We start from the raw sequence: 23,137 nt of genomic DNA, 5'->3' as shown, positions 1-23,137 counted from the left end.
TTAATACTGGGGATTTTCAGTTTCAGGGTATTGATCAGGAAATCCTACGGAGGTCAGGCTAGGATATTTTAGGGGCTTTCTCAGTAGTCAGGTAAGGGAATAAACTAAAGCAATTATTTTCCATACAAATTATTATTGATTATGAGTAAATTAATTTTCAAAAAAGCATATGTTATATTTGTTTATTACAAATGGAATGTACGATTTGGGAAAAATACTATTATGATGTTAAGATGTATATGTATGTATGAGATGCCAGAAAATCACGATTTTAGAATATGAAGTATGATTTTTAACAGCGCATGTGTGGCATGAATATTATTTTACGTAAAATGTATTATGATATGAAGGATTTTACGAACAAAACATGATTTCAGGTATTATGAAAAGATGAGTTATGTTGTGATGAATTTGACGAATATATGATAAATGATTTATTTTAAAATATATATATATATACCTGAAACAATTTTGGCATGAGGCCGTATTTATGTTATCGGCGCGAGGCCGCATTTATGTTATCGGTGCGAGGCCATATTTATGTTTTGGCACAAGGCCGTACTTATGAAATTATGAAAGATGCTATATTACCATGTACTATATGTTATCAGAACCCGGATGTTAGTTTAGTTCAATTCAGGAGCTCGGTACCATAGCTATATTGTAGATCAAATATCTACATCAGATTAGTGCTAACCATCCCAAGAGGGGGTGGGAGATGGATAGTCAATGTGGCTTTCAGTAGAGTGAGGACGTCCACCTGGCACTCCGGACCAGGGTGTGGCGGGCCTATCATACTTACAGACATTTTTTATTCGGCAGTGGTCGGCCAGCCATTGTCGGGTCCCACCTTCGAGCTGCACAACCCGTCATGGGGGGGTAATACATTACACCAAGTAACTATTCATCCTAGGTATATTTTTAGTATTATAGTTATAACGGATGTTTTATGTACGTTATGAGTTATTAGCAAATATGAAAATGTATGATTATTCAGTATGATATGATGAATGCTTTCCCGATTTATGAAACGTATTGTATATGTATAATTGCATTAAATATTCATGTTGCCACACAGCTGTATTTAATTTATTTTCCCTTACTGAGAAGTGTCTCACCCCCGAACATTAAATGATTTTCAGGAAATTTAGAGAGACCGGTGGGCCAGGGCCACCGTTGAGTGATTGGAGCTTCCCTACTATAAGGGTAAGCGTTGAACTAGGATCGAGAGTTTTTGTTATTTGATCCTAGTGTTATTTTGACTTTTTGGAAGTTGTATATAGTAACAGTATTTTGATGATATAGTAAACTCTGGTATCATATCTTGTGGTTGGATGTTTGAGAATTTATTTTTACTGTTGCTTAGGTTTCCGCTGTGGATGACAGGTGTCCCCGTTACCCATGGGTTCGGGTTGACCATTTATTCATTATATTACAATTTATGTTAAAGAAAATTAGGGTCGCTACAACCAGAGTGTACTACATTCATCATATACATCCCAAAACAGTCAAAAACAGTCTTAGGGTCGTCGCCTAAAATCCACTTGACCCTAGCAAATACTTACCCTTTAGATAAGGTAGAACTAACGAACTCTAAGGCTGCAGAGCTTTATCCGCTCTCCTATCTAGGGCTCCTAAAATGTTCATATAATTTGGGGTGAGACACCTCTTAGTAAGTGTCTGTAAGTACGATGGGTCTGCCAGACCTAGTCCGTACACCAGGGCCGCCAACTGTAGTGACCCGAAGAATAATAGCATTTTAATAATAAGAGGGAGAGAAAATAGATACAGAAACAGAAGGAGGCCGTAGACTTCGTCGATGACATTGCATTTTTGGAGATAATATTAAATAATCATAAATTCAGGAAATTGCCCAGCTTTGTCGACGAACACAGGGTCTCGTCGACGAACACAGGGCTTCGTCGATGAGAAAATACCAAGAGATGGTTCAGGCTACTCTGAATTTCATCGACGAACACAGGGTCTCGTCGACAAATTTTGTGAAGGGCTTGTCGACGAGGTGACGTGTCTCGTCGACGAACCTGACCCTATAAATAGCTAAAAATTGGGATATTTCTCATTTTCACCGCTCTCTCTCTCCCTTCTCTCTTCATTTTCGGCCCCACCAGTCGCTGGATCGACGATCCGAAACTACTACGACGCTCCTGGCGGAGTTCTCTGCAAGACTGCCAGAGCGGATCGTTAGGAAATCGAAGTTGGATTTCATCCCAAATTTAGGGTAAGGACTTTTATCCAGTTTTTGACTTCCTAGCAGTTATAGGAAATGATGTAGGCAGGAAAATACTAATGTTTAGTTCTGGAAAATATCATTTTCAGGGTGTTGTGTAGGAGGCCCTGCGGGTGTTAGGCTTGTATTCCCTAGGGGCTTTCCAGTAGTCAGGTAAGGGAAATATGTTATGCTAGGAAATTTCTAAATATTATACAGTTTATTTATTTACGAAAATTATGTATTTTAGTATGGTGTGGCTTGTGATTATGTATATGGTACGGGGATATGTTTTACGAATTTAGTTTCCTGATTTTATGAATTTCAGTATTATGGTTATACGAACTTCAGTATCATGATCTTACGGATTTCAGTACCATGATTTTACGATATTTCAATACCATGATTTTATGAATCTTAGTACCATGATTATACGAATTCCAGTATTACGAATATGTAGTTCCATGTTATGATTATTCAGATTTTAGTACGTTATGCAGTATCATGGTTATTTCAGTACTTCATAATCATGGTAAATCAGTTAGTTATGTATATAAATATATTATATGATATCAGATTCTGTTGGACTTGCAACTACAGAGCACGGTACCGTTGCTACAGATACTATGTTACTTTACTAGTGCAACCACCTATTCAGATATACGTGGTAAAGTTGACCACCTAGGCCCTTGAAGAGGTTAGGCTCCCCATCCAGTTATGGGTTGAGGTGGGCAAGTCGACTGACGGAGTTTAGTGATTTATTCCTGGTTGGCCAACTAGGGCAAATCCAGCCCATGGGCCGCACAACCTTGTCATGAGGAGGCATGTCATGACACAGATAGCCACAGGGAACAGTTTCAGTTATTATTACATACGTATGGATTTACGGGTTCGGGAACCCTACTTATGTACACTAGAAGTATTTTGAGTTATAACTTACAATACTGTTGTGATAAGCAACATGGAAAGGGGATGCATTTTCTTACTTACACTGTACTTAACATATCCAGTTATACAGGTTTATATGAAATCAGATTTAGCATAATATTGTTAGCTCATTTGCCACACACTAGTAATAGCATATTTCTTCTTACTGAGCGTTGGCTCATCCCAGTGTTGAAATATTTTTTTCAGGTGATCCAGGTAGGCGAACAGACCAAGCTCGCAAATAGAGGGGCGTCTGTAGTGCCCTGTCAGAGAGTGAGTATCATTTTGGGAACGTTTTTGTAAACCATAGCTAGTTGAGGGTATTTTTGGGAAACAAATACATGTACATATTTTGGAAACATGTAGTACTGTGGTATTATGTGGTATTGTATACAATGGTTATGGTTATGTTTGTATGATTTCCGCTTCTTGCGACTTAGGTTTATGAATGGGTTTTTCCTCAGTATGGTATCAGAGCATGTAGAATATTATAAAAATAAAAAATAAAAAAAATATACCAGTTAATTAAGTAGGTCGTTACACCAACACTTCATTAAGTCACATTGACTATCCATCCTCACGCTACCCCGTACGACATCAATAACATAATATCATAATGATCATGATCACATAGCTACAGTATTGTGCTCGTGAGAGCCTAAACCAAGCCAACCAAGTTTTGATAACATATAACATATATTCAAATAGTGATACATGACTATTTCATAACAATAATTTCCAAATTAATATCATCATATAATTTTGCATATATATAATGTAAAAATCATCGGCCCATACGCCGACATTTCATATTTTACCATTCACGATTCATACGCCGTATTACATATCAGATTAAATTCTCGACTCGTACGCCATCATATCATATATATAAAGTTCGGCCCGTACGCCGGCATATCACGTAAAAGCTCTCGACCCGTACGCCGATATATCATTTAAAATTCCTTGGCCCGTATGCCAATATATCATTTAAAAATCCTCTGTATCATTTCAGCATTTTCCCAGAAACAATACTTCATAATAAATTCTACTCATGCCACACAAAATGGGTATTACACATATTTAAAGCATATCGTCATTTACAACAGTATTTTCCCAAACATAATGCTAATATTTATATTTATTTTTCTGAAATTAAATGTTGTAAGATTATACATATATCTTCATAAAAACAACTAACTTAATTTATCCCCTTACCTGATTCCTGAAAAGCCCTAAGATAATTAGTCCTGCTCCCACAAGGTTTGTAGCGACCTGCTGAATAAATTGATTTTTTTTTTATAGCAAATAGCATACTCTGATACCATAATATTAACCTAAGCAGTAAGAAGCAGAATCATATAAACATATCCATAACCATTATATACAATACAAAACCAATATCACTCAATACCAGAGTACTACAAGTTTTCCCCATATACACATTTATCTGAATTTCCCAAAATACCCTCAACTAGCTAGGGTAATACAAAAATGCTCCCAAAAATGATACTCACTCTCTGACAGGGCTCTACTGACACCCCTCTATTTGCGAGCCTGGTCTGCTCGCCTACTTAGATCACCTAAAAAATATATCAACACTGGGATGAGCCAACGCTCAGTAAGAAAAAATATGCTATTACTAGTGTGTGGCAAATGAGCTACTATATATATATATATATTGTGAAATCTGTTTCATATAAACATGGATAACTCAGTACAAAAGTACAATACAAGTAATAAAGTACACCACCCCTTTTTCTCTGTTGCTTAACATATCAGTATTATGGTTATACTTCAAAATACTTCTAGTGTACATAAGTAGGATCCCTGTTACTGTAAATCTGTACATATATAATAGTAAATGAAACTGTTCCCTGTGGCTATTTGTGTCATGACATGCCCCTCATGACGAGGTTGTGCGGCCCGTAGGCTGGATTTACCCTAACTGACCAATCAGGAATAAATCACTGAACTCCGTCAATCGACCTGCCCACCTCAACCCATATCTGGATGGGGAGCCTAACCTCTTCAAGGGCCTAGGTGGTCGAATTTACCATGTATATCTGAATAGGTGATTGCACTCGTAAAGTAACATAGTATCTGTAGCAACGGTACCGTGCTCTGTAGCTGCAAGTCCAACAGGGTCTGATATCATATAATATATTTCTATACATAACTAACTGATTTACCATGATTCTGAAGTACTGAAATAACCATGATGCTGCATAACGTATTGAAATCTGAATAATCATAACATGGAACTGCATATTCGTAACACTGGAATTCGTATAATCATAGTATTGAGATTCATAAAATCATGGTACTGAAATATCGTAAAATCATGGTACTGAAATCCATAAAAGCATAATACTGAAGTTCGTAGAACCATAATACTGAAATTCATAAAATCAGGAAACTAAATTCATAAAACATATCCCCGTACCATATACATAATCACAAGCCACACCATACTAAAATACGTAATTTTCATAAATAAATAAACTGTATAATATTTAGAATTTTCCTAACATAGCATATTTCCCTTACCTTAACTCTGAAAAGCCCCTACTGCACTCTAGCTTGATACCCGTAGGGCTTCCTATACAACACCCTGAAAACGATATTTACCAGAACTAAACATCAGTATTTTTTCTACCTACATCATTTACCATAACTACCACAAGGTCAAAAAGAGATTAAAAGGCCTTACTCTGAATTTGGGATGAAATCCAACTCTGTTTTCCCGACGATCCGCTCGGGAGATGTGCAGAGAACTCCGCTAGGAGTGTTGTGATAGTTTCAGATCGTCGATCCGGTGACTGGTGGGGCCGAAATCGAAGAGAGAAGGGAGAAGGAGTCGTAGGAGAGAGAGACGAGAGAGAGAGCGGCGAGAGAAATGTGATAAAATCCCAGGTTTCCACTATTTATAGGGCCAGGTTCATCGACGAGACACGTCACCTCGTCGACGAGCCCTTCACAAAATTCGTCAACGAGGTCCTGTGTTCGTCAACGAAATTCAGAGTAGCCCGAACCGTTTCTCGGTATTTTCTCGTCGACGAAGCCCTGTGTTCGTTGAAGAAATTCTGAAGACCTTTGTCAACGAAATCCTGTGTTCGTCGACGAAGCTTGGCAATTTCCTGAAATTTTGATTATTTAATATTATCTCCAAAATGCAATGTCGTCGACAAACGCTCCGCGTTCGTCGACAAAGTCTACGGCCTCTTTCTGTTTCTGGTTCTATTTCCTCTCCCTTTTTATTATTAAATGCTATTATTTGAGTCACTACAGGGTTCTCCATTCAACAGCCTGAAAATGATATTCCCCAAAACAAAACTTCAGTATTTTCTTGACTACTACATTCCTACAACTGCAGGAAAGTCAAATACTGAATAAAAACCCTTACCCCAAATCTGGGATGGAATTCAAGTTAGCCCCACAAACAATCCACTCTAATAGATTTGTAGAGAACTTCCCTAAGAGTGTCGTGGTGGCTTCAGATCGTCGAATCGGCGAGAATTCAGCCCAGAAACTAAGAGAGAAGGGGTGGAAACTAAAAGGAGAGAGAAAAGAGGGTTTCTACATGAAAAATTAGTTGAAAAAATCGTGTTTAAGGCTATTTATACACTGACCTTCGTCGACGAGTCACGTCACCTCGTCGACAAGGTTAAGAAGGTAATTCGTCGACGAACTTTCACCCCTCGTCGACGAAATTCAAAATCGCCAAAACCCCTCTCGGTATCTTCTCGTCGACGAGACACATCCCCGTCGACGAATCCCTCGTGTTTGTTGACGAGACTCTGTTTAATTACCTTCTTTAATTCCTTTTTCCCCCTTCTTTCATTATTTAAATACTATAATTTCTCTGGGTCACTACAATGTGTGTGAGTATGGTCGGAGAACGATTTTATAACTGTGGTTAATTATCAACTGATGATATTTTGTATATATTCAAACTCACATTGGCCACACACTAATATTAACTTAATCTGCCTTACTGAGAAAAGCTCCAGGGCGGGGTGATAACTAGTTTCAGTTTTTGTGAGTGTCTGTGAGAACTCTAATATAATTAAGTTATGTTTGAAGCCCTTGGATGTGTATTAGGCTTGTATGGGTTGAGATGGTTTTTGTATTATATTATGGTCTATAACATGGTTATTTGGAGACCTTTGTATATAAAGGTAGTTCAGAACTATGGTAATTTATTTTGGAGAATGTACCATTTATTTCCGCTGCATTTATATATAATGAATAAAATATCAGGTACACAAACATCACTAAAGTAGCACCCCAAACCGACCTGGCGGGTTGGGGCGTTGCAGTGTTTGACTTAAAAGCCTGGAATAATGCACTCCTCACTCAAGCAATGTGGAATATTCAAGCAAAGAAAGATTCATTATAGTCAATCAAATTTACTTGAAAGGGGCAAGCATTTAGGAGGTTTAAGCAAATCATGATGACTCCCCTCTGTTTAAGTAAGTGGTTGACTTAAAAAACCAAATACTGCAAAGGTGTGGAGATTAATTATCAGCACAAAATTTGATAAACCAGTGAGTGGTCAATGGTCATGTTTGCTCCTCTTAAATCTATGGATTTTGGAGAAATAAAGGAAGTGAATTTCCTTGGCACAAAGTGATGTGGAAGTGTGGACGCACCCCTAAAAATGCCTTCATCTTGTGGATGGGAATTAAAGGAAAGTTGTTAACAAATGAGAGACTACATGGAGAGGGAATCAACCTGTAATGTGGCTTCTGTAATGCAAGTGATGAAACTAATGAGCACCTTTTCTTTAAATGTAGGTTCTCGAAAGAAGCGTGGGATCTAGTTCGAGCCGGGTTGGGCATAACTAGGGCTATGACTACTCTAAAAGCAGCACTGAAATGGCTTCATAAGGAAGCTAAAGAGACAGGAATTCAGGCAATTGGTAGGAAGGTCTATTTGGCTGTCACTGTGTACTTTATTTGGCATTTTCGAAATAAAAGGAAATTTGAAGGGAAGGGTATCTCTCCTGTGGAGCTCCTGAAAGTGATTCAAAGTCACACATATAGAGTGGTTTATGATAGATTCGATATGTTGCCCAATGATTAAATGGAGACCTGTTGCACTTTTGGATGTTCCTTTTGTCGTGATGTAATGATGTTACTAAGTTATGGAGGTCTTTTGGTCTTGCCTTTTGATTGTATTGCTTTGCAATTGTGATGGGGGCTTGGCTTCCCCTTTGTCCGAGAATGCCTAGGGAATTTTGTACATATGCATTTAATCAATATATTTACCTTTTACTAATATAAAAAAGCACAAATTTTATTAATAACAAATAAATAAAAAATTCTGGCTCGACCCGAGAAAGTGCTGGCAACAATAGAAAGGAAGAAAGTTTTAGTACTTATTTAATGTTAATTTAAATTAATAGATGATTCTTTTATTTTTTCCATGATTGAATAATATTTCATTAATAATTATGTATTATAACGCATAAAATAAGATATGATTGTTTTCAAATATTTTAAAAATTAACATAGTAATATTTTCTAATTCATAATTTAATTAATAATTATATTAATTGTTTTTTTCATTGATATTTAAATATTTTTATAACAAATAATTTTAGAAAAATATTTTTACCAGTACTTGTTATAATATAAGTCAAATATATATTTTTTTTTGTTAAAATAATTATTTTAAGAAATAAGTATCACAAGTATTATTATTATTTTTTTAGAGTATCCTAGCAGAAACTTTAGTCAAAGCCGTTACGCCTTAAGAATAATAGAAATAAAAAATTAAACACAAAATGCAGGCAGTTGTGTGGCTGCTGGGATTCGAGCCCAGGTCTCTACGGCCACAACGTAGAATTCTTACCACTAAACTACAGCCACAGGATGCTGACGTTGTGTGTTTAAAAAATAATTGATGAATTAAAAGATAAGAAATTATTTTAGATTATCAACAACTACGTCTTTCAGCCTTCGCCTCACGAATGTCATCAATAACTTCTTAGGAAAATATTGTAATATACCTTATCAATTCTTAAAAATGTAATTTCAATACAGAATGAAAATTTATTTTCTAACATGAAAATTATGTGACATTCTTCCAATTAATATAATTTTTTCCCACCTCCAATATCATTTATTGGAGCAGCCTTTTATGTGGTTCTGCTGAGGCAATTTTCATAGCAACTATTGGAGTTTTTTTCCATTTTAATTTTATTTTATAATAAAATATAAAATACTAGTTTGTTTGAGAAAAATTTGCTCCTTCTTATACTTACGAAATCTTACTGAACCTAGTAGCGAGATTTCTTTGGAAAAGAAAAGTAGCTAGATTCGCTTGAAAATTGGCAAAACTCGCTGAATAGTCCAACAAAATTTGCCAGCGAAATCAATTGGCGTGTGATGCGTGGCAAAACTCGCTGGATCATCCTGTAAGTTTTGCTCAAATTTTGAATGTTCTCTTCCTCCTTCACTTGCTCGCAAATTGTAGAGAGAGCAGAGACAGAGCGAGCAGAGAGGCATTGTAGAGCAGAGGGCAGAGCTGCTAGCTGGGTGATTGGACGCGAGGGGGAGCAAGTGACCATTGGAGAGGACTCGTCGAACGTTGGGGAGAAGGTATAAAAGGGATAAATAAGGTATGTAGCTTCTTCCGAATTGAAGTTGGTAGGGAGCTTGTCGATTGGGGGGGCCACCAGTGGTTAAACACACAATAAGGATGCCTGGCTTGGCGGAAGTTAAATCTTAACGGGGTAACCAAGCACTGTAATGTAAGGGGGTATTTTGCGCCTACACAAACATGGGTTTGATTCCATGTTTGCTTTCACGAAAAGAAAGAACTCTCATATTATAAATTCTGTGGAGAATTTGTTAGTGTGTTTAATAAATTAGTGCGTAGAACTTTCAATTTGTTGATTGCAAGCATTTACTGGAAACCCCCAATATTGAGGTTAAGGTTATTCTGATTTTGTGTTTTATTTCCTTGAATTTGATATTGTATTTCCTACAATTTATTTCATGCAAATGTATACTGTTTGTGTAATTATTATTGAAAAAAATTATTTTATACTGTATTGTGTATATGTAATTGGTATTGAAAGAAAAAATTGTTTAATATATTAGTATTGTATGTGTAATTGTTATTGAAAAAAAAATTGTTATTAAAAAAAATTAAGGTATGCTATAATTAATATATATTGTATTTTAGATGGTATTGTTATGTGTAATTGTTATATATTTAATCTGTTAATTTGTTGTCATTTAATGTGAGGTTAATTTGTTGTTAATTAAATAATATTGTATTTTTGGGTTGAATTCCTTATTTGTAATTGAATTTGAAAATTACATGTGTTCTAAAGATATCTTAAGAAAATTGATTTGATTTTGAAAATTAAGGGTGTGCTCAACAATTGATTTGATTTTTTGCAGTGGATTTGGCCAAAAAAAAAATGCATCATAATATACAATTTTAAATTAAAAAATAATAATATGAATTATATTTACTATTAAAATAATAATTAAAACTACTGAAATATTATTAAAAAATTTCACAATCATATGTTAATTCACCATATGATATGTATTGTTGTTAATTAGAAAGTAATAATGTGAATTATATTAAGTAGAAAATAATCATTACAACTCCTAATTTAATTAAAAAGGGAAATCACCTATAAAATATGCTGTAATAAATTAAAAAGTGTTATAACTATTTTACTTAATTATTATATTTCAAAGTCACTTTACAAGAACACTATTATTAATTTATGAGTTGTCAATGTTTTATTTGGTTAAATTATGTCTAAAATTTTAATGATTTTATGTAATTTTATAGGAAATAAACTTGAACTATATTTTTTTAATATAAAAAATGAAAATATAATTAATTGTATAAAATGTAAGTGTCATAAAAAAAGTCAATTCTTTTTTTCTTTTCTTTTGCAGATGAAATTGTTTTCTTATCAAACTTAACCTAAAGAAGAGGAAAACACTGATTCTCTAAAATATGGAAAAGAGGTCATGCGCTTCTATATACAATTTTGTTTTTCCTAGGTCTTTACTAGTTGCTGAGGGTCGATTTAAATGACAAGAAGCTCAAGTAGTGTTCTGGTAACGATGTTGTTGTATATCGAGGAGGGAGGGAGGGGAGAAATTATGGGACAGGACACCAGATGCAGATGAGCAACCAGGAGAGGGAAGACGCAGACGACAGCCACCTCGAAACCGGAGACAATCTGCATGCAGGACTAAGTAGCATCGATTATTTTTATTTCATTTGTATAGCATCGATTATTTTTATTTCATTTGTATAGCATTGTTACATTATTTATGTATAATTAGGAATGTTTATTCATTTTCTCCAACATATATATGTGAATGAAAGTTGTAAATAAACATTGTGACCACCCTGATATTCCCGATTAAAATTGTTTTCTTTGAACATGTGTGTGGAGGTGTTCTTATGTATTGTTTCCCAATATGTATATGTATATGAAAGTTGTGAATAAAATTTGTGAACATGCTCGTATCGATTGTCGAGGATAAATATTTTATTTGAATATGTGCATGGATGGATATGGTCATTTTTAAAAGGAGACTATCAAAATTTTTACAGTAATTCGATACTTTGAATGTGTACTAAAGCTGTGAATGAAATTTGTAAACATACTCATATTAATTGCCCAGGAAAAATATTTTCTTTGAACAGGTAGCATGAATGGATATGGTTATTTTTTAAAAGGAAACTCTTCTGAAATTTGTACAGTAATTCAATACTTTGAATGAAATTTGTGAACATATTAGTATCGATTGTTCAGGAAAAATGTTTTCTTTGAACAGGTCTATGGATGGATATGATCATTTTTTAAAGGAAACTCTACCGAAATTTTTACAGTAATTTGATGCTTTGAATGTGTAAAAAAGAAAATTGGCAACAGTGGAGAAAAAATCACATACATGGGAAAACGAAATGAAAAAAATAGTGTTCATTTTGTTACATACCAATCTAATCCATCCACATTTCCCTTCAACAATTATAAGAATGTTTGACCCATCCACCTTCAAAGTAACAACAATATTATAGGCAAGAACAAACACGACCTCAACTCAACAAAAAATAACCAGAAAAAGCATGGCCCAGACACGTATCATCACATTTCAGACTTCTTTTGGGAGGGATGAAAATTAGCAGTAACAAGGTTTTGCTTTCTTAACTCTTAATTATATTAATGATATATTAATATTTTTAAAAATTAAAATTGAAATATTAATGATTGTAAAATTAATTTTTCTCATTAATTTATTACATTTTTTATTTATATTTTACTTTTCTTAGAATCAAACATAAAAAAATTTATTATATTTTTTCCTCATTTTTATCACATTAAAGCACAAATTAAGTGTTTAAAATCTTAAAAAGATAAAAAGAGAATTGAATACTTAAGATTTTTTAATTTACAAAAAAATTGCAGTAAATCTCGTTGGACGATCCAGTTAGATTTAAATTGTCTGTCCAATCGTGTTTTGACACATGTCAAGCAAATCTCGTTGGATAGAGCAGGTGCTGACGCATGGCAATCTCACTAGACCGAGTAGCAAGATTACGTAAGCATGAAAATGGACAATTTTTTTTCAAACAAACTATTATTTAATATTTTATTATAAAATAAATTTAAAATGGAAAAAAACTCGCTACTACTGTCATCAATATCTGTTTGCTAACAAAAGTACATCCATTGACCTGAGCACCCTTTCTACTTCAAAACAAATAATGCTGCTTTCTCCTCTCTTCCTCCTTTTTTCATACTTTCAACGCCCTCTTTTGAATCAGTGACAGCATTTTCTCAGATTGACAGTAAATTTCATACAAAAAATAGAAGCAAGCCCCCCAATTTTGACATGCTTCTTGTTTAAAATTTTTATTCCATTTACCACCCATTTTAGTCCACAAGCTACGTATGTTGGCACTATAATTATTTATGTGAAGGAAAATGCTGAACGATGCAGATCTAGGTAAAGCAGTATGGGCCCACACTGCTTTGCCACAATGACACAAACCCACAGTACGTAGCATGATTCTTATAAGGATGGAACCGATGCTTTAATTGAATTCATTCAAGAATCGAAGTATGAAACCAACAAAAGAATGGTATGCTGCACTCGATCTATGGTGGCTTGGTTCTTTATAAAGGAATGTTTGGCTACTGCACAATTGTGGTTCATCCTCAAAAGCATGCATGCCCACCATACAGAGTAATACCAATACCCGTGTTCCTCCACCTAAGAAAGGCGAAAACAAAAGAGGATTTTCCCCCTGTAGAATTTGTGAAGGATTGGGCAGTATCAATGCAAAAAGAGCACTTCATCGGGCTGGCTAACCGTACCACTTCAAGTAATTAGCAACTTTAAAAATCAAATAAACAATTAAACAAAAAGATACTGCCACCTGTTTAAATGTTCAAATGTTGATTTAGTTCGTTAATTACACACACTAGATTATTTATATGCTATAAAAAACTTAAAAAGAAAAGTCACAGTTTAAAAGGGAGACAAACTCACGAAGCAAGGCTTCAATTCAGGAAAGATTAACCCATCAAAAGCCAATCACCTAAGCACCATTGTCCATCGAAGCTCTCAACATTGTCAGATTTGCAGCTAGTCTTTCTATAATACTTCTGAGCGCTGGAGCACTTGCGAAACACCTCTTATCAGCAAAGCAAGATCTACCTTCCTCAGCTGCCTTGCAAAGCTGTGGATCCAATGGCACTTTCCCAAGAAACGGAACCTCCATTTCACTGCACATTTTTGCAGCACCGCCAGCACTACTGTCAAACACTTCACTGTAAGCAATCAAGTTTAGTGCATCTGGTGCTCGCTCTCTCAAATATTCCAAAACCCACTCTGTTACATCTTTCTGTTCTCCTGTATCTGCTACCCTTGTAAACTTAAAATCTGCCACGGGTTGGCACAAGCCACTCATGTTCTCAACAACCCCAAGAACCTGTATGCCAACTTTCCTGCAGAAGCTCACTTCCTTGCGCACATCAATCAGAGAAACCTGCTGTGGGGTGGTGACTATGATGGCACCATCTATTCCCGTAGCCTGAAGAAATTGGACGATCGAGATGTGCTCATCAGAGGTCCCTGGTGGGGCGTCAACCACTAGAAAATCAAGCTCTCCCCAGTACACATCCTTCAGGAATTGCTTGATGATCCCATTCTTGCGGGGTCCTCGCCATATAACAGCTTCATCAGGGTGGGGTAACATGAACCCAATAGACATGACCCCAAGGTTTGATTCAACATAAACAGGAGACCAGCCAAGGTTGCTCTGGTGGATATCTTGACCTTCTAGGCCAAGCATCTTTGGGATGCTTGGGCCGCATATGTCAATGTCGAGGAGACCAACTTGGTAGTCCATAGCTGCTAGCGCAAATGAGATTTGGGCAGAGAATGTGCTCTTGCCAACCCCACCTTTACCAGATAAAACCAGTATCTTATGCTTAACAGTTGCCATTCTCTCTGCAATTGCAACCAAGTCTGCCAAAAAAACAAAAGACAAGGGTTGTTTTGAGGCAGAGATTATAAATTCAGGCAGATGGTACCATTACTGCTTCTGCTTCCATATGATAATATGTGCACTAAACATAAAATTTCACATTGATGCAAAATATGCCATTCCTTCTCAACTCCATGATGACTGCATATCCCAAAAAAAAAAAAAAAATGCAATGCAAGTAACAATGATAACCTAATGAAAGTGCAAAGAAAGAGCCTGCACCAGCACACCACATTGACAGATGTTAACAACTGCACGTATGATTTCTTTTGAGTTGTCTATATGTTTATTGAACTGACCTCTCAAGATACAATCATAATAAAGTAATAATTGGGAATCTATTCTTCAATTCATCCCACCACTTTTACACAAGCAGCAAGATGGCATTTTTTAAGACCAGTCTTTGACCTTCAATGCTTGTGCAACATATTTCACTAATATAACCGGTTGTCAAAAGCAATCACACAGAAGTTTGTTGCTTATTGCAAGGCAAAAAATTGTTCAGGCTGAACCAGGAATTCCTACACCTAAATAGTGTTTATTCACGTTTGTTGTTTTTTAATCAGTGTAACCTTTTTTCCACACTTCCAAGATCTTTTATTCTACTGCAATGGAGCTTGTTTTAAGTAAATGATGATTTGTTTACATACGAAAGTTATTGGTTAAAATTATTCCCCAGTTTAGCCTACAAATCTCTTCTCCTGTGCTTTTTTAAGGAGGAATTGTATTAGCATTATCCAGGTATCCTAATAAGCAAGCACAATTCCTCTCAAATGTCACTTGTTTACCAGGCATGTCACAATGTGACCAATTTCTCTCTGATTTTGTTCAGCTCCCATATTTATCAAAATGTTAATCCACACTTGTATACAGTATACATTAGCAAGTCCAACTTTGAAATTCATCTGATTTTGTTCAGCTCCCATATTTATCAAAATGTTAATCCACCTTTGTATACTGGTGCAATGGATCTTGACAACCATATATTAAAGAAGAGATTCTTCATCAAATTGTGCTTGGCTTGGCATTGCCCTGGTTTCCTTCTATTGAATTACCTCATTTAGTAATATTTAGAAGATCACTTCCACTAGGATTAACAATGAAGTGAACCCAATGCATTATTTAGTCCAACCACAAAAAAAGAAAATCAAGAGAGGACTGTAGATATAATGTTGCTTTCTCATATCCCCAAAGAAATCTCATGCCCTTAAAAGCACTATTCATTTCCTTCCATAAAACCCAGCAGCTTCATACTTACCATGAAACAGAATCTCACAACTCTGCCTCTTTTTTTTGGGTTGTTCTGTTATTGCTCATATTCAGAAGGGTTAGTCCACTTGAAACCTATTACAAGTGGGGGATTTTGCATAGAGGGTGAGGGGGCCCATACAGTACAGTATTTTTTAGCCAAGGCGTAGTGTCGATTGTATTGTTATATGAGGGTATTTTGGGGTTTTCACATGGAATACACACACACACACATGATTGTAGCCTAGGATTGAAGCCCTAACCTTATGCTTGGAGAGGCCTTGGATTGCATTTGTATTGAATTTGAATAAGATGTAATATAAAATTGTATTGAAATTTCTTCAAGTTCACCCAAATCTAAATCCAAGGTCTAAAATTCAGGCTCCCAAATACAGCATAAGGGCAGTTTCATTGACAAGAAAGTGTAAATTGCACAGAAGCTCTGTGAATGTAGGCACACTGTCAAACCACATAAATTGTTGTGTTCTTATTTTCTTTTGCTTTTTCTATTTGATTTGCTGTGTGTGTGCACAACCTTAGGGCCCATTTTTGAGAGTTTATTGGACAAGCATTACCTTCCTCAACGCATACTGGAGTGTGACAAAACCAAATCCTACCACAATAGTTTTTCCAGTCCAGTATGAAGGCTCCAATGCGATTAGAATCTAGAAGAGAAGTGTTCATTTTTTAGATCACAAGGTGAGCATTCACTTCACAGATAACTTGCCTGAAACCCTTGCCCCAAGCTGGAGATAACCATATCTCCCGATGCGTCACTGATAACACCCCCATCGCCTGCAGCACCTGCATGGTCCTTGGAGCAAATTGGTCTTCAACTTGACCCACTTGGCCCCTTTATAGAAGGAAGGGACCAAACAATGAATCCATCATTTTTTTTAACTATGCTGAAATTATCAATAGATATGGTTCAGTCCTTCAAACATCCCAATGGGCCTCAGCCCAATTAGCTTTCCATATCAACTCTCCCTTAACTCCCTTAACAGTGGGCGCCGACATTTCCCATCTGGGCTGACTCTTTAGCTCGTTCCTACTAAAAAATAATACCAGAATTAACCATCATACTAATTAAAAGCCTCCAATAAGGACCTAGGTCCAGACCAATCTGTTTTCAAAACCCTAGCTGCCTCTGCCTTGCACCGGTTGTCTTCCTCGGTTGACCCTCACAATTTCTCACCATCCCGCATACACTTCACATTAACCAACATGGGCAATTTCAAACATCGCAACTTCCTTTCACAACTGATCTCCTTGCTGCGCTGCAGATTCAATATCATAAAAGAGTCTTCCTTATCTATTACTTCCACCATTGATCAGATTGGGCCATATGCAGATTGGGCCAAATCACCTTCTAACAGAAGCCCACAACCAGGTAGTGTATCTTTATTGGCAGCAATTTGGTTTCTTGGAAAAGTAGGAAACAAACTATGGTGGTCAGGTCAATTGCTGAGTCTGAGTATAGGATCATGGTTCACAATACATATGTCAACTTGTTTGGTTGAAGAACATGTTGGAAGACCATGATTTTCCACATACTCAGTATATGGAATTAGATGTGCAAAATTCAAGCTACTATTCATATTGCCTCCAACTTGTCAAGGGAATTTGCATGATAAGCCATTTCAAAGACCATGCCAGATGTTTGGGACAAAAAAAAAAAATTGACTAGGACAGAATAACTTTTTGACCCAAGTGAGCATAAAACAGATTCAAACAGGATTGAATTTCCCAAGCTGGGAAATACTTGTTTTAAAGAAGGGGAGAGATCATCTGACCCCCACCCCCCCCAAAAAAAAAAAGGATGATTATTGCAAATTAATAGGGATCCAGTTCCATCTATCAATCTAGAGTTTAGGGTACAGATTCTCTCCATGCAGAAAGAGAGAGATTAGATGAGGAAGATTTTCTTGGGGGAGCCCTCTTTTGCATTTTAAGCATTCTGTATCTCCCCAAACCAAAGAAGAGGATAGAGGCCAGAAGGTGAACAAAAAACATTGTTGATCAGAACCCAAAGTGAAGGGCTCCCTTTTACCACAGACCAACCCAACCCTTTTTCTCTGAGGGGGAGAGAATAATAAATTCAATGAAAAAAGAGAAAAGAATTTACAAGGGGGTGGAGGATAAGAGATGCTCCTAAAAAACCAAAGAAACAAAAGAAATAAAAGTAGTACTCCCCTCCAATTCCTCTAAAAGCCAGACCAACTCAACCTGTCATAAGCCTTTCTCAAGATAGCTTGATTGCAATAAACCCCTAGTAGGACTCCCCAAAAGCCTTAGAGCTCCCACCATACTTCTCTTTTCTCCGAAGTCTGTTTTTGAGGTCAGATTCTTATGCCACATGGAAAGGAAAATTTCTAGGCAAGAAGAGAATAGCCATAGTATACCTGCCCTTAATGGAGCTAGCCAGGGTGGGAGCAGTAAGATTTCCACGAAAAGGCTTGATACTGTTAGCTAAAGATTTACAAAGGATTTTTGGGCAATGTTGCAAAGCCAATTGTCTAAACCACGAGATGAAGGCTTCCACTGCTGGGGAATTAAAGCTATGTGATTGGTGCAAAAAGCTTCTGAAAACGTACCTTGAGTGCAATCATTGCAGGTTAAATCCTAAATCACTAACTTAAGGTCCTATCAAATTCCAAAATGTTTTGTTAAAGATTGCCAGTGCACCATCCTACCTAAGCTTTCATCTGCTCATTGATTTTCATTGCAGCCTGAAGCTCAGCATGGTAAAACTTAGTCCAGTTCACAGGCCTAAACCTCAGAAATTCTCTGGACAAGCAGGGGGAAATTGGATTCCTTGAATACAGATAACCAGATTTCTGAAGAAATTAATGGCTAAGGTTTTATTATGGGCACCTAGTCTAAGCATCAGTTTCCTCGTCATTTTTACAGGCCAAGCTTTAGCGATTAGAGTACAAAGATTCACATTAAATAGATTTAGGCCCTCAAACTGACAGTGTTACTCTTTGATGAATGGCACAATGTAATATGTATATTACATATTTATTGAATGGAAGAACTGCAGGCATACGAGTTTAGAAATACATAGCTAAAAGAAAGCAAGGAATCTACAAGCTAATAAACAAGTTTATCTTTGAATGTTCTTGCATAAACTTCCATGAACTACCAGCTCCCAAACCTATGTGGCACAAGGAAGGCTACCATAAACTTCGCTTGATCATACACTTTCTAAGTTCCAAGCGTTAATCTAAATATTTATTGGAGGGCTGACCTAAAATTATTTTGCCAATGCTCATACATGAAACAAACAGCCAGTTGGGAAACAAAACAAGCATCAAAATGAGGAGTTGGAATGACCCAGAAGACATTGTGAAAGCAAGTTACTGTCACTACCATTCCCAAACCTGTAAAAGAGAAATGTAACCATTTCTCCACCAAATCCAGGCAAACTCAATTCTCTAGCCAAAAACAGCAAATAACTTATTCCAGATCCTCAAGAGAAAGACCAATGCAAAAATAGAAACGAAGCAGATTCTGAGCTATCAAAACACAATAAACAAACATCTGTGGTAACGACCTCAACGGCCTCTAAGCTGCAGTAGATTGTTGCTCTTAACTCTACTAAAAACAACAAAGTAAACGCCTTAATCTTAAGAGGGGACTTTAGATTTCTAGATGAAACGATGAAGAGGAAAGGATTTAAAAATATTTGGCTGCTAAAGAAAGATTGGAAACCTGATGAATCCAAAACCCAACTCTGACTATACCTCTTGCATGAGAAATGAAAGCCCTCCAATGGAGCCAACAAAGAAGATGGTTCCTCCATCTCCCTATCATTTAGGCCTTGTTTGGAACTCAAAAAATATTATAAAAAGAAAAAGAAAATATCAAGAAATCTATATTTTCATGTTTAGTTATCAAGAAAAGTGAAAAAGAAAATAAATATATATCAAATCTATGAACAAAAATTTGATCTTACATATCATTAATATTTTATTTTGTTTTCTAATTTTAGTCATGCTAAAACAAATTTTCATTTTTGATAGTATTTAATAGAAAAGTAAAATACAAGAGAGGATAAAGTTCCTTCTTATTTTCCTTTCCTTTCCTTTACTCAAGTAAAATCCTTCATCAAAACAAACCCTTAGAGGCCTAGGAAAGTGGGAATCCCAAGAAGTAGGCCCATGTTAATTAAGGAAGTAATATCCTCAACACACAAAAAAATATTCATACTCATAATATTTGATAAAAACATTCATACTTTATGTTTTGGTTGATGGGTCCAAATTCTGTACTAATTTCTATTCATCAGTAGTTCCAAAGTTTATACAAGTTAATTAGAGAAGAAGACTACCTAGTCAGCAACCACCATTTGCCTGAACTTTGAACATCAGTCCAAGCACCATGATAATGGGTGTGAATTTTTTAGCTATAGCAGAGAGAGAGAGAGAGACCTGGGTCAGGCCCTTTAGGGGCAGTGGCACAGGCTTCTTGATTAGGGCATCCTTGGCACGCATCAGACTCTCCTGCCGACTCTGATTGAGGACCTGGGCAATCTGAAACAGCACAAACCAAAAAAAAAAAAATGAAATTAAAAAAAAATGAAATTAAAAAGAAATCCAAAGGGAAATGCAATCATCTAATTTTCAATGTAAGAAAACAAAAGAATATCTATAATAGATCATACGTTCGTTGGCGTTCTCGGGAATTTGATTGTAGCCATCGTTCTCCATTGACGCTTTTCTCTTCTAATTCGCGAAGCCGAGGGCTCCGACTACTCCGTCGCACAGAAAAATCTATGTTCTAGTCCGGAGCTCTGACCATAAAATATAAATGATTTGGAGAACATCATCAGCTTATATTAACAGGAACAACAAAAATGAAGAGTTATTGAGCAACGACCAAAAATAATTAGCCTTTCTGATCATGAAAGAATTACAGGAAAAAAAATGTCCCAAAAACTTATAAGAATAAAAAGGAAAACGGAACCGAAAAATAATAGAAAACTGAATAAACTTCATGCACTGACAATAAAAAGAAATCATCGCCATGGAGGGCTCTTTTTTCTTCGCTTTATGGAGTAACGGACTTCCATAGACCGCCATAGACGCCGGCGACCAGTTCCATGGTCGTCGTCAGTCCATCTTTTCTCCCTGGACGCCGTCACAGGGCGACCAATTTAATGTTCTTCATTAGAGAGATGAACAATCTTGAGAAAGAGAGAGATTACCTGAGTGAAGCAACGGTGAGGGAAGCAGTCGACCGGGCAGCAGAAGCTCCAGTCCTTCAGGGTCGTCGCCGGTCCAGAGGATATCGAATGATCAAAGGGCTCGCTCGAGGGATGGGTATAGAAATTTTAAAATGGGCAGCAAACAATATATATACATATGCACTATATGGATATGTATTGTTAAATAAATCTAAAACAATATTAAATAAATAATAGTATCACAGTAAAACATTTCATCTTTCCTTTTAAATAAATTAATAAAAATGTATTTTTTTTTTTAAATCAACAGTATATTCTTATCAATTAATTTGTGAATATTTAAAGTTATTCATTTTTCATTTTTTAAATATGAGATGTGATATGTTAAAAATGTTTTAATTGATATTGAATGAAAAATATTGAATTTAATATTTATAGACGTTAATTTTAATAAAATAATATTTTTATTTTATAAAAACATTCATATGCGACTTTTTTAATGTAAACTTCAATATTAATAATATTATTTTTTATTTATTTAATGATCAATTTGATGAATTATTTTAAAATTTCAAATAAATTACTAGAGAGTATTCTTATATTTAGGGTGTGCAACTTGTCTGTTTGGTCAATTTGGTTATTTAATTAAATCCACCTCATAACCCAATCGATCAAATTGATCTATTTAACCGAACCATATCCAATCAAATCAAATTTTTGTAATGAAATTTAACCTAATAAAAATAAAATTAATTATGAATAATTCTCCCTTAAAAACAACCAAGTAATTCTCAAAAAAAATTTCATCCTCCATCCTTTAATCTTCTTCCTGTCCTTAATTTTATGCTTTTGTAAAAGAGAATTTTGCATCCACTAAATGAAGACTCATCAGACAAATTCTCAACACCAAAAAACTTTTCCATGATGCGCAAACGAGGGTTATTGGTAAGAGTAGTGAAGAACCGAAGAAGAAGAGAACAGGGCACTGGACTTTGGGTACAACAAAAGTAAGAAAACACAAATATACAAAAATTAAAAAGGAACAAAACTCAAATTCAATTTACATTCAAACAAATATGAACAAATAACACACAGAACCCATTTAAAGAGGGAGACTGATCAACATGAATATAATAATTTGGAGGAAATATTCTCTCATACATTTAATCAAACACATTGTACTCATCTTAGGGTATTGTAAAATTTCAATGAACATCAAACTGCAAAGACTTTTGAGTTTTGAACACGACGGAAAAATGAAAAACCTGAAGGACGGAAGATCCGAAGGAGTACTGCAAGTCTGCGAGAGTGCGAGCAGCGAAGTTGGGAAGGTGGAAGCCGAAGTCCGAAGGGGAAGACAGGATCTGCCGATCTGGAACAGGAGGTTCGAACTCGCCGTCGCCGACTGTATGCGAACTGCGAAGTGGGAAGGGAACTGGGAAGGGAAGATGAAGCTGAAGGGAACTCGGACTGGGATTCAGGGAGTGCCAGCTGCCGGCGAAGTTACGAGTTTCGACTTGCAAACTGCGAACTTGGGAAGGGAAGAGCCGAAGAGGGAAGAGGGTAAAGAATAGGAATGGCTGAATCCTGAATGGAACGCTAGGCCAACCTAGCCTAAAAATTAAAATCATAAATAATATAATTTAATAATTTACATTTAATTATCAATTAATTAAAAAATTAGATAATTCGATTAACCGAAATACAAATTACTCAAAATCGAGCTGAAAATCGAATACTCGAAATTACCCTATTCTAAAACCAAATCGAACTATAAATTATCCAAACCAAACCAACCGAACTTGATCGATTAATTTGATTAAGACTGAAATATGTTCACCCCTATCTATAATCTTATTTTAAAATTTTAGTTTTTTTAAGTTGTATTATTATCTACATGTTAAATTCTTTAAAATTATTTGACATATACCTTTCATTTGATTTTTTATTTTTAAATTAAAATAATTTTAACCTGTACTATTCAAATTAAAATAAAAAAACCC

The 23,137-nt window shown here is 35.7% G+C and overlaps 1 protein-coding gene and 1 non-coding gene across 5 annotated transcripts; both read right to left on the bottom strand.

Annotated features, from left to right (window-relative positions):
• Positions 1-8,955: 8,955 nt before the first annotated feature.
• Positions 8,956-9,027, bottom strand: TRNAH-GUG (transfer RNA histidin (anticodon GUG)). The gene has a single exon. It is a non-coding gene; the product is annotated as a tRNA-His (tRNA).
• Positions 9,028-13,563: 4,536 nt separating this feature from the next.
• LOC131165582 (cytosolic Fe-S cluster assembly factor NBP35) lies at positions 13,564-22,745 on the bottom strand. 4 transcript variants are annotated; one of them, XM_058123509.1, is made up of 5 exons: positions 22,400-22,740; positions 21,156-21,209; positions 20,613-20,741; positions 20,380-20,481; positions 13,564-14,679 (listed from the first exon to the last, which is right to left on the bottom strand). In XM_058123509.1, the coding sequence occupies exons 3-5, from the start codon at positions 20,656-20,658 to the stop codon at positions 13,748-13,750; spliced, it is 1,080 nt and encodes a 359-aa protein (XP_057979492.1). In that variant the 5' UTR covers positions 20,659-20,741; positions 21,156-21,209; positions 22,400-22,740; the 3' UTR covers positions 13,564-13,747. The 4 variants fall into 4 exon arrangements, with proteins under 4 accessions (XP_057979492.1, XP_057979490.1, XP_057979491.1 ...); XM_058123507.1 differs by having other exon boundaries at positions 21,156-21,254; positions 22,400-22,727; XM_058123508.1 differs by having other exon boundaries at positions 21,156-21,258; positions 22,400-22,723.
• Between the last annotated feature and the right edge of the window lie 392 nt (positions 22,746-23,137).

Source organism: Malania oleifera, chromosome 10, assembly GCF_029873635.1.
Source record: "Malania oleifera isolate guangnan ecotype guangnan chromosome 10, ASM2987363v1, whole genome shotgun sequence".
In the NCBI taxonomy this organism is placed as follows: domain Eukaryota; kingdom Viridiplantae; phylum Streptophyta; class Magnoliopsida; order Santalales; family Ximeniaceae; genus Malania; species Malania oleifera.
This window is presented reverse-complemented; position numbering and strand designations above follow the sequence as displayed.